The sequence below is a fragment of the Taudactylus pleione genome, unplaced genomic scaffold (assembly GCF_031769625.1).
Source record: "Taudactylus pleione unplaced genomic scaffold, aTauple2 ptg000211l, whole genome shotgun sequence".
NCBI classification, from domain to species: domain Eukaryota; kingdom Metazoa; phylum Chordata; class Amphibia; order Anura; family Myobatrachidae; genus Taudactylus; species Taudactylus pleione.
Window position 1 is genome coordinate 5746636 of NW_028284613.1, and position 22951 is coordinate 5769586.

General features: G+C 47.8%; 1 protein-coding gene across 1 annotated transcript in view; it reads left to right on the forward strand.

Annotated features, from left to right (window-relative positions):
- Window positions 1-905: 905 nt before the first annotated feature.
- The window catches only part of LAS1L (LAS1 like ribosome biogenesis factor), a 62009-nt gene continuing 39963 nt past the window's right edge, over window positions 906-22951 (forward strand). The window contains exons 1-3 of the mRNA XM_088478209.1: window positions 906-1128; window positions 11965-12090; window positions 22286-22355. Coding sequence (XP_088334335.1) covers window positions 998-1128; window positions 11965-12090; window positions 22286-22355 — 327 coding nt within the window. The 5' untranslated portion in view covers window positions 906-997. The remainder of the gene's footprint in view (window positions 1129-11964; window positions 12091-22285; window positions 22356-22951) is intronic.

A 22951-nucleotide genomic window follows, 5' to 3' on the forward strand; every position in this document is an offset into this window, starting at 1 on the left:
AGGTTTAGTGCTCCTGGGGGGGACTTAGGGTTAGGCACCCCCCCGGGAGGTTAGGGTTAGGCTAGGGGAAGGGAGGGTTAGGGTTATGCACACCCCGGGGGGATGTTAGGCACCCCCCGGGGGAATTAGGTTTAGGCGGCGGGGAAGGAGGGGTTAGGTTTAGGCACTTAGAGGGGGGATTAGGGTTATGCGGCCGGCGGTAAATCATACCGATCCCCTCACTAGCAGGGCCTCATCCCTCACATGCTTCTCCTTGTCTTACTTATACTTTCATTTACTCCTAACTCCTCACAATGGCACCTAACACTTGGTTGCTGAAATCCTGCTACTTATTTGTGCTATGCAGCAATGTTTATAAACCATGTCCTTGTCCTGCATTGTTTGTACTGTTAATAACCGTTTTTCTTGTGTACTCATTTGTTTATGTACTTTGTAAGGCGCTGCGGAACCCTTGTAGCACCATATAAAGTACAATAATGATAATAAAGAATACATACATGTTGCCAGTCATCGACTGTCAATGTGTATATATGTGGATTTAATGTACAAATAAAGTGTAATTTTACCACTAACAAATTTAATTTGATTTGATTAATAAAACAGAGAAAGTAGCATCACATTAATTACTATAGGAATGACAATGCAGTTTTGATAATTATATTAAGGTAATGTTGTACTTAAATGCAAATCATTAGATTCCAAATAATGGTACAATGACAGCATAGCCTTGCTGTTTGTATAATAGTTAGGCACATTTTGGGCTTATGTGAAAGATTTCTTCTGACAATCAGGAGAGCACTGAGCAATGAGTAAAAAGTTGCGGATAGTTCCACTTCAGTAGATGTACCCTGACGCTATGAGTAAAAGGCGCAGCTGCGGCTAGGAACTAGACATTCCCTCTCTTGTTCCTGATCGGCGGTGTTAGAGGTTGCATTTTACTAGAACAAAGGCGATCGCTGATTGGCTGAAGCCCGATCTGTACCGGCGCTGCCTGGAGATGGCGGGCACCCGGTTGGTAGTGGCCTGGGTCAGCAAAGCGGAGTGGGAGCAGGTCCTGGAGTATCTGTACAGCCGGGACTGCAAGCTGCAGAGGAACGCGCTGCACCAGATCTCGGCCTGGAAGAGCAGGTGACGCACAGAGTGGGATATGGCTCTGATTTGCTGGTGCTGTGAAGGGTTATGGCTGTCATATTAAAGCGATGTATCGGGGCTGTGATGGGATATAGCTGTCACGTGTCAGGGCATTTTCGGTAGCTGTTATGTGGGTTAGGTCTAGAATATGGAGCTGCAAAGGATGTCACACCTACGTGACCCGCGATCAAAGGGGAAGGGGCAAGGATCAGAACGGGGCCAAAAGTGTGCACTTGTGGGCTCGCTACAAATGTATTCCCCCCTCTATGCCCATGTGGATGGTAACGCTGGAGCGGTCCGGTGCTCCTGCAGTGGTCACGTGGTTGCAACGGGATGCAGCCAGGAAGCTGACGGTCGAAATGCCGACCGCCGGCTTCCCGACTGTCAAATCCCGCAGGGTACTAATGTCAGGCATCGAAATCCCAACGCCTGTCAATATACCTATGCCGGGAGCCTGACGCCCGGCATACCGAACGAAGGTAAGCTGGGCGGTGGGTGCGGACACCGGGGGGAAGGGTTAGGCTAGGGGCTCCAGGGGGGGCTTAGGTTTAGTCACCCCCCTGGGAGGCTTAGGTTCAGGCTGCGGGGAAGGGGGGGGTTAGGTTTAGGCACCCCTAGGGGAGTGTTAGGGGGGGGGAGAGGGTTAGTAATAGTTAAAAAACGTACCTGCCGGGATCTTCTGTTGCCGTTCTTCGAACCGATCCCGTTTTCATACCGATCCCGGTTGCAGCGTCAGTGAGGTCTTTTCTCCATGTAGGCTCTTGCAGCAACCCTGTTATGTGCCGGCCAGGGCTCTGAGGGCATGTGGCTGTCACGATACGGCCGGGCTCTGAGGGCATGTGGCTGTGAGGGCGCGTAGCTGTCACAAGCCGGGGCATGTGGTTCTTATATGCTTGGGGCTCCCTGTTCTGCACTCATATACTGTAGCTTTCTGCCAAATATTCGGTGAAGGGCATTAGAGAATTAATATTTTAGGGGTTTATTAATAATTGCAGCCTGCCTCTGAAAATAAAGATACCTTATCGCTGCAGTTCGCGGCAATGAGGAACCTTTATTCGCCGGAATGTATGATCTTAGTGTGTGAGGGCATGTGCCGTAACTGTGAGGGCATATTGTGGTCATGTGCCGACCAGGGCTCTGAGGGCATGTGGCTGTCGCGTGCCAGGGCTGTGAGGGTGCGTGGCTGTCACGTGAGTGTGACGGCATGTGGCTCTTATGTCCTGGGGCTCCCTGTGCTGTACTTATCTAGCTCTATGCTAAACGTTGATAAAGGGCACTAGGGAATTAACATTTTGGGGATGTATTTATTAATAATTGCGCTCTGCCCCTATAAATAAAGATCCTTTATTGCGATCACTTTATGTTCTGGTTCAGGCCTCCATTACTTTGCTGAGCCTGCGATGACGTCTAACAGCATCGGGGAGGGATCCGAACCAGAAACTTGTGGAATATAGCCCAATAGGCTACAGTGGCTTATGCGTTAGCTGTTGGAGCCAAGCTCTAGAATGCTTTGCAAAACTTGGTAAATCCAACATTTTAGCAGCCCCCATAAAAAAACTATGCGGTTGGAAATCAAGGGACTGCAGCACATATTGAAGATTTTTGCCACAGTTCATTATTGTTGCATTCAGAGGATCCTTAATGTTTGCGAGAACCCCCTGAAAAATCTGCAAAAATTCTTTAATAAATATGGCTGTATGTACTGTGGCTGTATAAATACTGCAGAAATGTAGATGGCAATATAAGGAGTGCAGAGACGATGCAAAATTAAGTCGTTTTTTTGGTCTTATTCTGGCAAATGGCTATAAACCTACAGCATTCATGGTCCTCATATAATTGAAAAAAAAAGGTTATTTGCAGTTGCACTAAAACGAGCAAGACAATAAGTGTGTGACTTCTGTGATAATATAGCCATATAATACTGTTTTCATGTGTTTTAAATGCTACAGTGGTCCACTGATTGCCAGTTATGTTGGTGACTGAAAATCATTTTACTTTACGTAGCTATTTGTCTGTTTATAAGTAATTGCTTGAGTTATAGTTTGCCAACATTTGTACCAACCTATAACTTAAGGAGCATACACACACAATGATTTTTTTGAACGATTATCGATAACGATATCGCTTATCGTTCAATCGTTAAAAAAATCGTTTACTTTCTGAGTTAAAACAATGAACGATTATCATTCATGCACGTTCACGTTTTTCATTAAGGGAATATGCAAAAATCGTTTGTAGTTCAAAAAAATCGTTCATTACACTTTAAAAATCTGACAGAAAATCGTTCATAACAAAATCATTGTGTGTGTGTATATGCAGCTTTAATGGTACAATGGTTAGCACTGCTGCCTCACAATGATGGGGATCATAGTTTCAGTTTTGACAAGGTTTTATCCCACATTCCAAAGAAATACTGGTTTGGCCTCTGTAGTGTGTGTCTAGGGGATGCAGTTAAGACAGCTGGGATGCCATCTGCTGGAACCGGAATCCCGATTGCCGACAGCACACCAGCACTGGAGTCCTGACATGACTGGGGATGTCGGTAGATTGTAACCACCGGGGGAGGTTAGACACTAAGGGGGGAGGGTTAGGTTTAGGCACTTACCGGGAGGGTTAGGGTGCAGGGTAGGGAAGGTTAGTATGAGGGTGCAGGACAGGAGGGTTAGGGGGTAAATAGGACAGGGAAACATTACTCACCGTTCTCCTGTCAGGATTTGAACCATCTGGATCGCAGTGTACTGACAGCCGGCATCCTGTCCATCGGTATTTCATACCGATTCCCTCTCTAGTACGATATTTAGTTTGGAAACTGCTTAGATGCATGGACTGATGTTAATTAAATATTTTCTGTAATGTTTAGGTGCTATATAAATAACAACAACAACAATAATAATAATGCATCCATAATCCTTGCTATAGTTTCTTGCTCCTACATCTCAGTAAATTTTTGGCGTTTATGAAAACGTCTCCATGTGACTTCTCCAGATAGTTGCAGGGACATTTGCGTATGTTGGCTGGATATGGTGAGTTGCCATTATTTCTGCTTATGCTTCTTTACATCAATGTTAATCTCTGTCATCCATGGGGGGGGGTGGGCGGGTGGACACTGGAACAGAGGGTATAGGTGGAGCTGGCACAAGCTAACTGTTTAGCCAGATCCAACATGGCCTGGGAAAGGTTGGATGCCCACGCTCGCTCCCTCAGGTGGTCCACTACAAGGGAAACAGTTCGCTGTGCCCCCATGGAGCACCACACACAAAAGCCTCTTGTGTTCGATTTACATAGATATACTGTGTGTGGAGGAAGGGGGAGAGAGAGAATTTTTAGTTATATAAATCGGGTAAATATTTGTAGAAACTACACAAAAGGACCTAACTAAATTAGAATGTTATAAGCCAGTGGTTCTCAAACTGGGCCTGATTCAGACCCGTTCGCAAGCAGCTGCTCACTTGTACGCGGCCGATGTTATGCATTTGCGTATGCATCGCAGTGCGCGAACTAGTTTGAGCGATCGGGAAGTGCTCGCCCGCCCAGCAAAGACAGCCAGGTGGAATGAGTGACAGGAGAGGCCTTTTTTTGGATGGTAACAGGGATAGGCCAGTAGTAACGGGGGAGTGGAGGTGCGAACGCATGCATGCCTGAGTGTTTCAATGCAGTTTCAGAGGCATGCATAATTAACAGGCAGTGTCAGAGAACATATCACCAGGTTGATTTTTACACAGAACTGCTCGCAGTGCTTGCGGTAGGGTACTGTCATTCACAAGCGCTGTGGTCTGTTCCGATGGTTCCCGATGCACCGATGGTTGTATATACTTCCCGGAGATGACGTTCGCTAGTGGATGGCTAAAGACAGGCTGGTGGGCGTCTATGAACACAAAGTGATCGCTCGCCCAGACATAGTGGGCGTGCTTATGTCTTCCCGTGCGATCGCCTGCCTTGACGTCACTTAGCTGAATTTGCATATGCTGGGAGTGTGTTGCCGCATCTAGCGAACGGGTCTGAATCAGGCCCTCTGTCCTCAGTACCCCACACAGTTCACATTTTTTAAGTCACCCAGTAGCTGCACAGGTGTATTCATTATTCACTGATACATTTTAAAAGATCCTTCGGTGGAGCTAAAGATTTCACTTACAATTCTGTGAGGAGATCTGGAAAACATGCACTGTTTGGGGTCCTGAGGACCAAGTTTGAGAACCTGTGGTATAGGTTATCTAACATATATTCATTCAACAGCAAACGCAAAGGAGAAAATGCAAGTTCTCAATAAAATAGTATATGTCAATTCCAACTACACTAGCACACTGATGGTGAAATGGGGAAGCAAAACTAATATCTGACACCGGCTGTGTGAGGCAGAGGTAGTATCCCTCTCTGAGGCAGCTGTACAGCAATAGTAAAATGGCTGACCAGCGTCTGTAAGGAGAGAGGGAGCCTTTGGCGGGTAGCCTAGGAATGGGAATGCTCCAAAGGTTGGGGGAGGAGGTAATCGGGCGAGTGCTTCTCCCCCATGGCTGTCTCCAAGTACTTGCTGCCGTTATAAACTGCGTCCTCATTCCAAATGATGTTCCTGTTGGTCCTCTGAGCCATCCTCTCCCGCTTAGTGTCCCAGCTACCCACGTGCAGGGAGTCACTGACTAGCAGCCGGAGCAGAGGAAAGCAGGTATATCTCAGGGCCTGGCCGATGTCACCATAGAAAGCAACTGGCTGTTGCAGGCAGGGGGTGGGGTATAGGGGAGGTGGAGTATGCGCTGCTTCATATATTAACTCTTTGGTGCCAAGACTTCAGCTCCACCTATACCCACAGTTAGTGTCCCCCATGGACTCCGAGAAAAGGATTTAACAGGTAAGAACCAAAATCACATTTCTTCTTTGGGTTCCATAGGGTCCACAGAAATTACCTTGGGATGTAGCTGGAGTGATCCAGGCACCAAACAGTCAACAAGCTTTAGCTCCCAGGATTCACTGGGCCCTCCTCCATACATACCCCGCCCCTAGCTACAGGAAGTCAGTTTTTTGCTGTTGGTGCAGGAGCACCATGCGTCAGTGGGACTGCAGGAACAGTCCCCAAACATATTTTTTCTTTTTTTTTTTTCTTTGAGTGACAGCGCGTTGCTGATGGAGGAGAGACCTGAAGCAGCTTAGCATCTATATAGACGCTCGTGCCGCCGCACCGTCTTCCCCCGCCGGGCCGCAACTCGAGTGTCAGGCTAGTACTTTCGGCGGGCCTAACCAGCCCAGGACTGCAACCGGAAAATATCGGGGATGGCATGTAAGGGGTTCCCTGTGGCCGCTGACGGCGGGGACCGGGTGTAGCAGTCCGTGCCTCTGGCGGTAAGAGACCTGTCGGAGGACGCTGTTGTGCAGGGCCATGTGGAAACTGTCTCCGGCACTAGACCACCGGGACATGAGGAATCCTGACAGCCAGGGGCTTGATGGAGGCCATGTCAGTGTGCCCGGTGGATCCATACAACATGAGGGGAGGTACGCTATCCCCTGGCGGCCCCTCCCCCGACATGGATACTTGTTCAGTTGTAAGACTTCCCGCCTCCTGGTTGCTCCTCCCAGCCTCCCTCTATATGAGTCGGCCTGAGACCACTCTCAGGTGCTCTCGGTGGCTAGGTTCTCAGGAGGCTGGCTTGGTCTCCCATTATACCTCTCTCTACGGTGTTCAGGTCATACAGAGCTCAGTATACTACCAGGCCTGTGCTGGTGTCATGTATGGCTATATGGTAGTGACTAAAAGAGCTTGGTGCAATGGTTATATATCTCCATCTCTCTCAAACTATGTATCTATGTGCATCGCATGTGACTATTTTGACATCTGTGTGTTATGCTGCCTTTATCTGAATAACTGTCAGTCATAATCTATCACTGCTGTTTTCCCTCATTTAACCCTCTGTGGCAGGCGTGTATGTTGGGTGTGAAACATTGTCACATTTGTACTAAGACTTTGCATATCAATAGAGATCTTAGTATGTCCAAAGAAACTGAAAGACAGGTGGCTAAGGCTCCTGTGCTGGTATCATGTATGGCCTGTGAAGCGGGGTTGTCCCCACAGGATTTGATACATGACGGGTTATGTGGCCGCTGTGTCAAGGAGTCTCCACATCAATCAAATTTACCAGCTTCTGGGCAGGAACCCCCCTGGGCTTCCTTTTCCCAGATTATAGCACAGGTTGCGGAGAGATTGGCAGCCCCTGGGCCAGCTGCAATGATGGGCCCCTCTCGGCATTTGCAACCTGCTATGTTTCCCCCCCCCCCCCCCCCGATGCATCAGTCCTGGTTGGCATGTATGCTAATTCAAGTCAGAATGTGGCTTCGTCGTTAGCAGCTTTTCAGCAGCCTAAACAGACTATTAGGCCGGTACAGCCAAAGTCCAGAAGGAGGTCGGCTTCACACACCATTCAGCCTTCAGATTCTGGTACATCTTCTGACGACGGGGGGGGGGGGGGGGGGATACACAGGGTTCCTCTCAGGAATCATCCTCAGACAAGGAAGACCATTTTCTAGCTGCAGATGTCCCTTATCTAATTAGGGCAGTCAAGGCTGTGCTAAACATTGACTAGAAGGAGCCAGTGCAAAGAAAGGCTCCAGGGTTTAAACACCAGAGTTTCCCAAGTCTGAGCACCTTTTGGATCTCATGGGAAGCATGGAAATTGCCAGATAGGAAGTTCCGTATTACAAGGAAGGTGGAAGCCTTTTACCCCTTTCCAGTGGATCAATGCACCAAATGGGAGGTTCCTTTGTCAGTGGACACACATGTGGCACATCTAGTTAAGAGTGCCACATTGCCTATACCTTCTGCTTCCTCGCTTAATTGTCCCACAGATAGGAAACTTGAAACTTGTCTTAAAGCAATATTTTCTCTGTCTGGTGCGGTTACCCGACCGGCCATGGCTACAGCTTGGGTCTCTAAGGCCATTGCGGAATGGATGAAGACACTGGAAATTTCTCTTCTAGAAGCTTCCAGGGAACAGCGGATATCCATCTCTTATGTTAAGGAAGCAGCGTCCTACTTGGGAGAGGCAGCTTTAGATGCAGGGATATTATCCTCCAAAGCATCAGCGGTTTCAGTGGAGAGCCCTCTGGCTGAGGAATTGGTCCAAGAGAGCTCTGGAATCCCTTCCGTTCTCAGGAGCAGTTTGTTTGGCACTGAGTTGGACAAGATTGTGGCTACAGTGGCAGCCTCTAAAACGGCTGGTCTACCTTCGGCATCCACTGTTAAACCTAAGCGGTCAGCCTTTTGGTCCTTACGGCCGCAAGGAAAAGCAAGAGGTCAGTCTTCCGCCAGAGCCAATGCTTATAAGAAGCCACAGTCTATGAAGTCTTGGCCAAACAGATGTCCGGCTGTCAGGTCAGACGTCAAGCCTGCAGCTTGATGGGACGGGCCTCCCTCTGGGGGATCCCTGGGTGGGAGGCCGACTTCTTCAATATTCAGATGCCTGGTGTCTTACAACAACGGATGCCTGGGTTCGGGAGGTGGTCTCCCAGGGATACGTACTTACGTTCTGGAGAAGTCCCCCACAAAAGTTTTTCAGCACAACTCCAGCAGCGGGTTTTGTGAAAGCCTTGGCCCTCCAGTAGGCTATACACTCCCTACTGATATCGAGGGTTATAACCCCGGTTCCAGTGAATCAACGGGGAAAGGGATATTACTCAAATCTCTTTTTGACTCAGAAACCCAACTGGTCTCACAGGCCTATTCTAAACCTAAAAGGTCTCAACATGTTTATCAAGGTGCCCAGGTTTCGCATGGAAACTCTGCGGTCGATTGTGTTGGCCGTGGAGCCAGGGGATTTTATGGTATCCTTCGATATCCAAGATGCATACCTTCATGTGCCAATTGCACAATCCCACCAGCAATTCCTGCGGTTCGCAGTCTTACAGGAGCATTTCCAATTTCAGGCACTGCCTTTTGGATTTTCAACGGCCCCTCGGGTGTTTACCAAGGTTGTGGCGGTAATAACGGCCTGCGTCAGGGAATCAGGATTCTGACGTATCAGGACGACCTGCTGATATTGGCTCAGTCGTCACAAGAGTTACAGCGTCATCTCAGACTGACGGATATCGTGTCTACACAGACATGGGTGGATTGTAAATTGGAAAAAGTAATCGCTTCTTCCAGTACAGCAGATGGTGCATCTAGGGGCAAGGTTGGATTCTCTGGCACAAAGGATTTATCTGCCAGAGGACAAGATTGCGGCTCTTCAGCTGAAGATACGTAAGCTTCTTTTCAGCCGATCAGTATCAATCCATGCAGCAATGCAAGTCCTAGGTTCCATGGTGTCGACTTTCGACATGGTGGAGTACGCCCAGTTCCACTCCAGACCATTGCAGAGGTTAATCCTTTCTCACTGGAGAGGGGAGTACCACCTAATAAAGGCACAAACAGTCTCTCGCCAGAAGTGCGACTGTCTCTGTCTTGGTGGTTGCAGAAGGGTCGTCTCAACAAAGGTCGCCCATTCTGGATTCCAGATTGGGTTCTCATCACAACCGATGCCAGCCTCCGAGGATGGGGTGCAGTGACAGGTCGGCACACTTTTCAGGGAAAGTGGACGGCAAGAGAAAGTCTTCTGTCTATAAATGTCCTGGAACTAAGGGCAGTATTCAGAGCGCTTGTTCAGCCTCAGGAAATATTAAAGGACAGGCTTGTCCAGGTACAATCGGACAACGCCACCGCAGTAGCCTACCTAAACCATCGGAGGCACGCGGAGCCAGGCTGCCATGTCGGAAGTGTCAAATATTCTGGTCTGGGCAGAATGTCACCTCCCAGCAATATCGGCAGTGTTCATACCAGGAGGCCTAAATTGGGAAGCGGACTTCCTAAGTCGGCAAGATATACATACCGGGAAATGGGCTCTTCATCCTCAGGTATTTCAGAACCTAATGGACAGATGGAGTCTTCCAGAGGTAGACCTCATGGCCTCAAGGCACAACCACAGGGTTCCCAGGGACGGGTCCAGGACCAGGGATCCTGTGGCCGAATTTGTGTACGCTCTGGCAGTAAGGTGGAATTTCAGACTGGCATATCTGTTTCCTCTGTTTTCCCTTGCTCCCAGGGTCATCAGGAAGGTCAAGCAGGAAAGCAGTACAGCAATACTGGTAGCTCCTTGGCCCAGACACCATTGGTTCATCGACCTGCAGAGTCTCTCCATAGACACTCCGTGGCCTCTTCCTCCAAGGCAGGACCTGTTAATACAGGGTTCCTGCCTGTATCCGGACCTTCCTCGGCCGTCTTTGACGGCATGGCTCTTGAGGCCTCCGTCTTAAAGGCAAAAGGTTTTTCCGATTCTGTAATACAGACAATGTTGAGGGCACGGAAACCTTCCTCTGCCCGCTTTTATTACAGAATTTGGCACTCATTTTTTCAGTGATGTGAACTGAGGCAGTATGACCCTATGTTTACGGTCTCGCGAGTGCTTTCTTTTCTTCAAGCCGGGTTAGACAGAGGTCTCCGTCTGGCTACTTTGAGGGTGCAGGCCTCTGTTTGGTTTCAGAGAAGGGTTGCCACCTTGTCTGATGTAAGAATATTTTTTTTCAGGGTGTTCTGTGGGTTCAGCCTCCCCTTGTTCCCCCAGTGGCCCCATGGGATTTGACATTGGTGCTCAGGGCTTTACAGGCGACTCCATTTGAACACGTGAAATCAGTAGACCTGAAGTGGTTGACAGTGAAGACAGTTTTCCTTCTAGCTATTGCTTCGGCCCGCAGGGTCTCTGATTTAGCAGCCTTATTTTCGCTCTCCTTTTTGAATATTTCATCAGAATAGGGCTGTTCTTCGTACCAGGGCCGGCTACCTTCCTAAGGTGGTATCTCTGTTTAGTATGAATGAAGAAATTGTGGTTCCGGCTTTGCAAGCTTCTGGCCTTTCGGCTGGTGAAGCATCATTGGATGTTGTCCGGGCTCTACATATCTATGTAGACTGCACTAGCTCCATTAGAAAGACAGATTCTTTATTTGTGTTGTATGGCTGTCCTAAGCAAGGCTTGCCAGCTAATAAAGACTTTGGCCAGATGGTTGCGAATGACAATTTCTCAAGCTTACACACAAGCTAATCTTGTACCGGACACGTTATACGAGATCTGTGGGACCATCGTGGGCGGTGTGACGGGGTGCCTCTGCTGAACAGATTTGCAAGGCAGCCACGTGGTCTTCCATCCACACCTTTGTCAAATTTTGTGCGTTTGACACATTTGCTTCTCAGGATGCTTCCTTTGGGCGTAGGATTCTCATTTCTACTGAGACACAGGAGCGTCCCCACCCCTAGGAGGAACTGCTTTGGTTCATCCCAAGGTAATTTCTGTGGACCTTATGGAACCCAAAGAATAAAATAAGAGTTATGGTACAACATACCTTTTTGTTAACTCTTTCTTTGAGGTCCATACGGTCCACAGAGCACCCACCCTAACGCACCTGTTGTTGTTGGGAAATTCTTTTCTGTTGTATTTCTGATTCCCTCTTCTTACAGAGTGTGTCTGGAATGCAAGGGTACTTCCTTCCTTTTCAATTTTTCTTTCCTGCTTGGGCTTGATAACAAACTGACTTCCTGTAGCCAGGGGTGGGGTATGTATGGAGGAGGACCCAGTGCATCCTGGGAGCTAAAGCTTGTTGACTGGTGCCTGGATCACTCCAGCTACATCCCAAAGTAATTTCTGTGGACCCTATGGACCTCGAAGAAAAAGAGTTAACAAAGGCATGTTATACCATAACTCTTATTTTTTCCATTCGACATTATTCTGTTGCTAGTGTGGTTCTCCTGCCTCCGTGATAACCTGAAATGTGCTGAATAGTATCCTTCAACTAAATTGCATGTTCCATTCTTCCTACATGTTACAGGTATGGGAACAGCATGCCACTTGCTGTAGAATGCACTGCTGACCTTGTGCGATGCAAAATTCTCGACATGAGCAGTGGGATGGGAGAACAAGAACTTGCCTTACTGTATGGATTAGCCCTTGTCAGGTTAGTAATGTCTTGCTTTATTGTTTGTTGTTCTATATATTTAACTACTCATACTCCAGCAATTTACCTATCCACTACACTTTATTTCTGACTTCCCTAAAAACATTTTGAACTTTAATAAACCATATTAAGAATAAATATATATTTATCACCCAGCTGTCTCGACTAGGCTTCTGAAATCAAGTGAAATGTCATCAGGAAAATGGTGTAAACTATTATATATACCACTTACTGTATTTCTGGATCAAATAGTTATGTAGAAAACCCAAGAGGTGAAAAAATGGGTTTGTGTATTTACCTTACAAATAGACCTTTATATGTCTTACTCAGTTTGGTTCAGTGATGCGTGTTTACATTATGGAGACCATACATATACCTAGCCTCAGTACCACATGCAGTGCGAGAGACTCCAGGTCCTCTGCAACTTGGCTTGTGCTCAGTATCTTTTTCGCATGAACAAACCGCTTCATGAGACTGCACTGATTAATTTGATATGTAACCCTTTTTTCTCTGTGCGTCTCAGGCATGTCAGCCTTATCTATCTTGGCCAGAAGGGCGTTTTGGTTGCAATCCTGGAAGGCAGACTAAGGAGTCTAAAAAGACCTTGGAAGCCATTCCTTTAATAGGCCATTCCTTATTTGGGCCAGAACTGGAACGCATAATTATGCAGGCAACTGGAGTTGAGTCAGTTTCTCCCGACCCAGTCCTACCCTAGAACTCCTAGGTATCGGCCCTTTCAATACTCTGGTAGGTTCCGGCCTCCATTCACCAGAGGTGCGACAGGAGGTCACAGAGTGGATCAATTCAGAGGGCGAGTGGCCATGGGGTCACGCCGTCCAGGCTTCCGTAGAAGTGTCCCAATGAATTCTGTCAGGAGGATCCCAGTTCCACCTGCATAGGGGCTCGTCTTCTTTTACTCCAGGATATCTGGTTCCGGTCAAATACAGGCCTTTGGATCAGAGGGGTACTCTGATATATACGCAATTTGGAGGGTCCTCGTCCCCATAGTTTTTTGTTATTTTTCTTGAAACTCCTCTTCCTCGGGATCAACTCAGGAGAAGGGCATTGATGGGGACAATTCACACTTTTATTGTAAGGAGTTGTGATCCCAGTTCAGGTACACCAGCAGGGTCTAGGTTTTTATTAAAATCCATTTATTTAAAAAAAAAAAAATAGATGGTTCTGTTCATTCCATCTTGAATTTAAAAAAACTCAACCCACACTCAAAAGTGCGCAGTCTTTATGACCCGTAATTGCTCCTATGGAAGGGGGAGAAATTCTTGACAATTTGGGAACGAGATCACTAACTAATGCGTTTGCAGTAGATTCCCCTTCATTTTCAATTTCAGTCTTTGCCCTTTGGGCTTTCTACCGTGCCAAGGCTATTTACCAAAATCATTGCATCTATGGTGGCTCTACTACGTCAGGGAATTGTTGTAATTCACTACTTAGACGACCTGCTGCTCAAAGCTTCATCAGCAGATCTACTCAGTGCTCACTTGCAGGTTATTATGGCAACTCTGGAATTCCACAGATGGGTCCTTAACGTGCCAAAGTCCAATTTGGTCCCAGCTCGGAGGATGCTATTTCTGGGATTTCTCTACGACTCCTTGGGGGCGATTCAGTTCAGCGGGATTTGAATAGCGCCGGCAAGTTAGTCCCGGACGACTATTACAAGTTAAGTCTGAGAATGCGGTTCTCGTGACTTAAGTGGTGGCCGCGAGACTGTTAGCACCGCTATGCTGAAAAACAGCCTCGTGGCTGGCACTTTAGTTGGATTTCTCCTCAAGAGGGTGCAAGATGAAATCATTTAGTCGACCTAACAGCGCGGTGTATTGAATAGCTCCGCAACCAACTTCCCGGTGCTAATCAACTCCCGCTGAATTGAATTGCCCCCGTTGTGTCAGAGTGGTAGTTTCTGTAAAGGAACAAGATCAGAGAAGTGTAGTGCCTGGTATGAGTACCTTTGTCTTCACAGGGTGTCCCTTCTGTGCTGCATTCAGCTACTGGAAAAGATGGAAGCTGCTTTCGAGGAGGATCCTTATGGGGTGCAGTGACTCTAGGATTCCACTTCCAGGGGGTTTGGTCACTGGAAGAGAGAAAGCTCTCTATAAATGTGCCAGAACTACAAGCTGCTTTTTTTTTTTCCATGTTCTGATCCAGGCGTTTGGAGGGTAGCTTTTTTTTTGGCAATATCCTCGGCTCGCAGGATTTCTGAGTTGGCAGCGTCGTCAGCCAGCTCCCCCCTGTTAATTTTCCATGCGGACTGGGTGGTCCTCCAAACTTGACTGTCCTTTATTCCGAAGGTGGTTTCACATTTTCACCTGAATCAGGAATTTGTTCCAGTCTTGCATCCATCTGATCCAAGGAGTGCCCTCTGGTTTATGGATGTGATACAAGCACTCCGTATATATGTAGACAGGACTGCTGCTTTGCTAAAGACAGACTGTCTTAGTGCATTACGACGCTCATAAGAGGCTGGCCAGCGTTAAAGCATTCCATTGCTCATTGAATTACTGCAACCATAAAGCAGGCTTATATAGCTGTGGGTGAGTCTATTTCGGATCCCATTTGGGCACAATCGACTCGGCCCGTGAGTGCTTCTTGGGGAGTTTGACAGGGTGCCTCAGTTGTACAGCTGTGCAAGATGGCTACTTGGTCCTCGATCCTTGGTAAACATACATTTGATCACTTTCACACATTTGTGGCCAAGGATGCGGGTTTTGTGTACAGCGCTGCCAGTGCTTCATCCCCTTCCTCTTGAGACTTGCTTTGGAAAGTCCCAGTGTCAGAGGAATGGATTTTACAGTAGGTGTTCCCCAGATTAGGATGAAGAGGATTTTCTGAGTTTCCTCCATGGTGTGTGATGTGATTTAGGTGTTATTTATTTTCTTCACTATTTTTGTCCTTTTGGTATTGCTAGTCAGATAACTGAGGAGCTAAGGGAGGGGGAGTTTTTTAGTGCTTACTCCTCGGCCTCCCCCCTCATCCCAGCGTCAGTGTTCACCAGATTAGACTAGTCACTAGGGAATTGATTTTACAATAGGAAGATCCACTTTCTTCTTAAGGGTCCATAGGGCTCCACAGGGAGACAATTGGGGTGTAGGTGGTACCTGGAGGACCAGACAGCAACAGCAAAACTTTTTAATCCCAGGATGCTCTGGTCCTTCCCCCTATACCCCGTCCACAGCCTGAGGGCACTTCAGTTTCGTTCAGTGTCTGGCAAGGAACTGGACCATCATTATAACAGGGGCTGCCTTATGCAGCCCAAGTTTGTTTTTTTTTTTGTTTTTTTGGTTATTTAATTTTTATTTCTACCAGAAGGGTGAGCAGCATCAGACTGTCCTCCGGACGTCTATGCTGCCACCCCATCACCGCTCCACAGCGCCGTGACACAAAGCCTGCGCTAGGTACTCCCGTCGAGGATACGAGTGGGACTAGCTAGCAGGCTCCCCAGACTGCAGCCCGGAATCCAAGAGACAGGTAAGGCGGAACCCTGTTCGCTGGGACCTGTGTATTACTGCAGTCTTGCCTCCGGGCTCAGGAGACAGACCGGAGGCGTTGATGTGGATACTGGATCGCCCACTACTCCACTAGACCACTGGGGTATTAACATACTGGCGCAGAGGTATAATATTAAGAACCCATGGTTAATGTCAGCCAGGGGATAAGGTGCTCTCCCTGCAGCCCCTCCCCCAGCTCTGGGCGCCATTCCACTGTGCTCCTGGTGTTCCCTGGGCTGCTCCTCCCTCACCTTCTGCCACCTCAGAGACGTGCGGCAAGCAGTCTCCAGGAATTGCTGGGTCCAGTCTCCCTGTATACCTCTCCCAAGGGCCATGTTATACAGCGCTTTATCTTACCATCCACTGCGGTCTATGTAGTTGATAATGGTGCCCACTGCAGACATGTAATGTTCTTTTCTGATTTGTATGTGACTTGTGCTAGCGCTAATCTCCGTTTTTCTTCTTTGGGGTCCATAGGGATCCACAGGGATACCATGGGGATATTATGGTTGGAGAAACCAGGCACCAAATAGTTAAAGCTTCAGCTCCCAGGATGCCTCAGGTCCTCCTCCATAGGACTTCAGTTGTTCGTTTGGTGTAGCAGGATAAAGACGCACCTTTGTAACGGGACTGCCTGAGCAGTCCTAAGGTTTTATTTTTATGCTTTTGGGTTGGCAGTACCAAGCATCTGAATTAAGATCTATGTACTGCGACTCCATCTACCTCCACCAGTAACTGGGCTGGTGATTCCGATGGGTCGCGGCTGAGCTTGCTACCGGCTATGTTGCGACCCAGAATTCAAACTGGACACACGGAGATGTCAGGTAAGGCGATGATTCGCTTACAGGGAATCTCCCGTGGCAGTCCTAGTTACTGGTGTCGGAGAAGCGCCAGAAGTCGCTGCAGTCAGGGCCCAGGATTGTCCGCATCCTCACTACACAACCAGGGCCTTATCATCTGATGCCAGGGATCGGCAGCAAACGTTTCTGCTACCACGAGGCCAGTGTACCCGGCTGGTTAACGCAGCTTAGGGGAGGTAGGCGCTCCCCCGGCAGCTTCTACCCAGACGCAGTCCCTACGAAGGGTTTCGCTCATCTGGGTTGCTCCGGCCACTCTCCATGTGTATTTGAGACGCTCACGGTCCACGCCCAGTGCGCTCTGTAGCTGTTGGTCTCAGGAGGGTTATACAGACCTATATCCTACCAGCCACTGTGGTCTCTGTAGTTGATAATAGTGCCCATTGCAGACATGTAATATTATTTTCTGATTTGTATGTGACTTGTGCTAGCGCTAATCTCCGTTTTTCTATACTGTCAGTTATAACTATCCCTTTTTTCTGCTATACCCTGTCATACTAAGGTATAGAGGGTCATTGTACATACTTCAGCCCGCGTTGCACACTACATTGTGCCATATCTAACGCTGTTGCACACTACCTTGTGCTATATATAGCGCTCCAGGGGGCCACCGGTAGCCCTGTTGCACATTACCTAGTGGTGTTGCATACTACATAGTGATATATATGTGTGTGTGTGTGTGTGTGTGTATGCGCTGTTTCATATTATATTGGGTCATATACAGCGCGACTGCACACTACATTGTGCCATATTTCACATACTGCAGGGTGTTCACTGCACTGTATCATTACTATGGCTGGCAGAGGAAAAAATAGCAAACAGCCTCAGGATCCTGCTCGTCGGGCTTAGCCCCAGAGGACTTCATTCAGGATGGGCTTTGCGCTAATTGTTACACAGCCCCAGGTCTCTCAGCCCCGCTGTCTCTCCCTCAGGACCCACCCTGGGTGACTTTTTCACAGATGCTGGCAAAAATTATGGAACAGAGAGCGGTCCCCGTAGTGGCTCCCCCTGTGGGATGGCCACAGAAGGTACTTCCTGCAAATCCTTTGCCTCCCCCATGGGTAGACACGCTGTCTACCTCAGTACAGAGTTTGGCTACTACCTCTACAGCCTTGCAGCAAATGCTACAAAGGGAAAAACCTTTACCTACTAAACCCCTCTAAATGTGCTCTGTTATCCTCCCAGTCCACTCAGTTATCTGATTCTGACATATCATCTGGGGAGGCAGAAGACGCAGACCTCTTACTCTGACTCCGTCTCCGGAGAAGCGGAGCCGCCCTCTAAGCTATATATACTGTACCTGCTCTTGTCAGAGCTGTAAAATCAATTTTACAAATAGATGATGATAAACGACCAAAAGGTAGTTTTACCAGAGTTCCCTCAATCAGACCAGCCATCTGTCCACATGAGTGAAGCATGGAATATGCTTGGTAAAAGGTTTCAAATTCCAAAACTGTTCAGTTCCTTTTACCCTCTTCCAGCTACTGATTGCACTAAATGGGAAGTTCCCCCGCCTGTGGATTCTCACGTAACACGCTTGGTTCAAAATGCCACGTTACCCATTCATACTTCTACCTAACCTCCTTGAAGGAGACTACCGATGGACGTATAGAAGCTTGTCCTAAATCTATTTACTCTCTTACAGAAGCTATTACTCGTCCTGCTAGGGCTACGGCTTGGGTGGTGAAAGCCATTGAGAGTTGGACAGAGGCCCTAGAAGAAACACTTCCCCTTGATGCTTCAAGGGAGCAGCTCTCCTATGTATCTCACATTAGGGATGCAGCCCCCTACTTAGGTGAGGCAGTTATGGATACGGCTCTCCTGGCCTCCAGGATATCTGACACTTTCGTAGTGGCCCGCTGTATCGTCTGGCTCCATTCCTGGAAAGCCGAATCGGGACTCAAAATGAGCTCTGGAGTCTCTCCCTTATTCGGGAGGCATTCTATTTGGTCCAGCGCTAGATAAAATTGTGACTACTTTGGCAGCTTCCAAGACGGCGGTCCTGCCCTCTACCTATAATACAAAACCTAGGACGTCATCCTTTCGCCCTCCAGGCAAAGGGTCAGTCCTTTCCATGGGAACAGACATCAGCCAAGGCCTCTAAACCTAGGGTCAAACAGGTCTGGGCTAATAGACATCCACCTGCCAAGTCTGCGGACAAGCCTGCAGCCTGACGGGGCCGGCCTCTCCCTGGGTGGGAGGCAGATTTCAATCCGCCCAGGTTTGGTATCAAACCATGTCAGATACTTGGGTAAGGGAAGTGGTCTCCCACGGATATGCCCTCTCCTTCCTGAGGCAATCCACCAAGACCCTGCTGCTCCAAAGTCATTCAGTTTTTACTGAATTCAGGAGTAATAATTTTGGTTCCCCTCCTCACAATGGGGCAAGGGCTATTTATTCCACCTTTTTCTTAGTTCAGAAGCCCAATGGGTCTCATCGGCCTATCCTCCAATCTCAAATCGGTGCCCAAGTTTCGTATGGAAACTCTTCGTTCTATTATCCTAGCAATGGAGCCTGGAGATTTTATGGTATCCCTGGACATTTAGGACGCTTGCCTACATGTACCTATAGCTCCTTCTCATCAACCATACCTCCGGTTTGCTATACTACAGCAACATTACCAATTTCAGGCTCTTGGCCTCTCAATGGCCCCTAAGGTCTTTACCAAGATCATGGCATTTATGGCGTCCTCTCTTTGTCGTCAAGGGATCAGGCTGCTCCCATACTTGGACGATCTTTTGCTGTCGGCAAGCTCCCCAGAGACTCTTCAATGCCCTCTGTGGGTAACCAATACCTTTCTACAAATGCACGGTAGGCTGGTCAACTGGAAAAGTCTTCCCTGACACCCTCTCAAAGGATTGTACATTTGGGAGCCCTCCTGGACGCTCTAATTCAGAGAATCTTGAATCTTCCCCCCCATGGACGCAAGCCTCCGAAGGTGGGGCGCAGTAACCGGCCAACACTCCTTCCATTGCCAATTGGTCCCCAGTCCAGGCAATGTTGCCAATCGACATCTTGGAACTTCGAGCCATCTACAGAGCTTTCGCTCTGGCTCAGAACATTCTTAAAAACAGGCCAGTACAAGTCAAGTCTGACAACGCCACGGCTGTGGCCTACCTCAGTCATCAAGGTGACACACAAAGTCAGTCAGCAATGACAGAAGTGTCCTGCATTCTCACATGGGCTGAATGCAATCTCCCAGCCTTCTCTGCAGTGTTCATTCCTGGGATTCCCAATTGGGAAGCGGATTTCCTCAGCCGTCACGACGTGCATGCAGGAGAATGGTCTCTACATCCAGAAGTCTTTCAGCTTCTTGTGGACAAATGGGGTCTTTCAGAAGTGGATCTCATGGCCTCAAGACACAACAACAAACTTCCAGTTTATGGAGCAAGAACAAAGGACCCCCGACACTGCCTTCATAGATGGCTTGTTAGTGACATGGACCTTCCAGTTGGCATATTTCTTCCCTCCAATATCCCTGCTTCCTCGAGTGCTTCGGAAATTCAGACAGGAGGGATGCATAGTCCTGTTAATAGCTCCGGCTTGGCCCAGATGTCATTGGTACTTCGATCTTCTAAGACTCCCTATAGATGTTCCTCTTCAACTTTTCTCTCCAAGTAGACCTGTTGTCTCGGTGTCCCTGTCTACATCCGGACTTAGCCCGCCTGTCTGTCTTTAACTAACTGCTTGGCCCTTGAGACATCCCCCCTAAAGGCTAATGGATTCTCCAGCTCTGTGGTCCAGACCATGCTCCGAACACGTAAACCGGCCTCAGCCAGGATTTACCACATAATTTGGCATTCATATTTCCATTGGTGTGCTCCACGAAACTATGACCCTCAGGTCTTTAAAGTTTCTCCAATTCTTGCCTTTCTTCAGGCTGGACTGGATCTAGTCTTCCGCCTAGCATCTCTCAAAGTGCAAGTTTCTGTTTTGTATATCTGGTTTCAGGGCAAGATTGCTTCTATACTGAATGTCCACACCTTCATGCAAGGTGTTCTACGGATACAACCTCCCTTTGTCCCTCGTGTGGCTCCATGGGATATGTCAGTGGTGCTCAAAGCACTACAAGAACCTCCATTTTTGAACCTCTGGAATCGGTGAATATCAAATGGCTCACTGCGAAGACTTTCATCTGGCCATAGCATCTGCCCGTAGGGTATAGGATTTAGGGGCGCTTTCATTCCATTCCCACCCCCCCTCTCCCCTTTTTGATATTTCATCAGGATAGGGCTGTTCTTCGAACGTGCCCAGGCTTCCTTCTCAAGGTGGTCTCTCACTTCCACCTGAATGCGGAAATTGTGGTTCCGACCTTTTAATTCACCAGACCTCTGGGCAGGTGAGGCATCTTTGGATGTGGGGCGTGCTCTAAAGATCTACGTGGACCGTACTACTTCCATCAGGAAATCTGACTCCTTCTTTGTGGTATATGGATTCCATAAGAAGGGATGGCCAGCTAACAGACAGACTCTGGCCAGATGGATTCGCATGACTATCTTGCAGGTTTACACGCAGATAGGCCTAACTGTGCTGACTACAGTCTCTGCTCATTCTACTCACTCTGTGGGTCCCTTGTGGGCAGCCCGGCGTGGCGCCTCAGCTGAACAGCTATGCAAGACGACCACCTGGTCTTCTGTCAACACCTTTCTTAGCTTTTATGCCTTTGATACATTTGCCTCTCAGGATGCTTACTTTGGGCGTAGGGTTCTCCTATCAGCGCAGGAGCTTCCCCGTCCTTGAAACACTGCTTTGGGACCTCCCCAATGTCTCCCTGTGGAGCCCTATGGGCCCTGAAGAAAAAATTAGTTCTGGTAAAACTTATCTTTAACTCTTTCTTCGAAGTCCATAGGGTCCACAGGGCACCCACCCTGACGCACCTGGCTTCAATGGGTTTCTTCTCTTGGTCACTTGTTTCCTTCTCTGTGTGAGAGTGTGATTCTTCAGTGTACCAGTCTTCCTTCTCTCCTCTCCTGTCCTGCTCCTGCCTTGGGGTTGTTAACAAAACTGAAGCGCCCTCACGCTGTGGGCAGGGTATAGGGGGAAGGACCGGAGCATCCTGGGATTGAAAAGCTTTGCTGTTGGTATCCTGACCTCCAGGTCCCACCTACACCCAGTGTCTCCCTGTCGACCCTATAGACTTCAAAGAAAGAGCGTTAACAAAGGTAAGTTTTACCATAACTCTCATTTTCTTTGTCTGGTATCTTGTGATGCCGAAACTAGTATGGACTGCAAAAACAAGGCTTTTCATCTTTAGTAGGACATTCCCCTTATAGCGCTCAAAGAGAAGGTGTGGACCCTGGGAGTTCAGTACTCTCTTTGGCATTTATCCACAGCACTGTTCCACCAGGAAAACAATAAATAATGTACTGGAACCCAGGGAGAAATAAAGTAGTAATAGATGGGTACACACTTAAACGACAGATTGATCAGTTGACCTATCCACCGTATGAGCGGGAGCTTTGTAAGCTATACACCCTTACCGATTGGCCGCTGGATATGTCTTTTTTAATTTTGCCTGTCCAGTTGTGATGTCAGTGTCTGCAGTCCATGCTGCCAGCGTACGGGCGGGTCGCACATACACACAACCATATACACCGATCTTTTGGATAACGCAAAGATTCTGCTTTATGTGCTAAATTCTATGGGTTTTCCCATGTATTAAGACCTAGAAAGTACGTGGGGATGCAGAGCTTAATTGAATAGCGCAAGGCTGGTAAACCCAGTGGCTACTTGAATCTGCCCCTAAAAGTCTGATCTAGTCTGTTACATTATTGAAAGTTTGACCTACTTTATCTTTAATATAATAATATATCCTTTGTTATCTTTCTAATACAGATTTGTTAACATAATCACAGAACCAAAGCAGAAAACATTAGCCATTCCTTTGAGACGTCTGGCTAATGAGGTAAGTGACCAATACAGCCCAGCTATTGTAACGCAAGCACCAATATCGTATTATGATGGCTTCACTTGTTTTTTAACCTATCATTAATTTATAGCAAAACGTGTGTTACTTCAAAGTTCAAACTTGGTTTTGCAGAAATGTTTTGTATGGCTTTTTTGATTCATACGTGTGGGTAGGGCATGTGAGATCACAGTGGCTGTAGTGACTACAGGCTCAACTTTTTGATTTATCTTCGTTCCCATTTGGACAGTGTCCTAAAGATGTGGGAGAAGGTTGAGCTGTTTGTAATAGTATAGAGATGATGATTTATTTTTGACATACAGTATGTATTGGAATGTCAGGTTTACTGACTGGATTTTAATTTTGGGGTGGAGATGTTTTTGAAATAAAATTTGAAATGTCAGAGCTAGATATTCTCCCTGTAAGGGGCAGATCCATTTGTGTGCAGAAGCCTTTTAACGGCAAAAGGCAGATTCTGCTCACAGCCTCTAGAGGTGTGAACTGAGGGCCTGATTCGGAGACGTACGCTAACCCGATGGTTGGCACACATCTCTGATTGTTGGATGACTGTGCAGGCATAGGATGTGTACTGCACA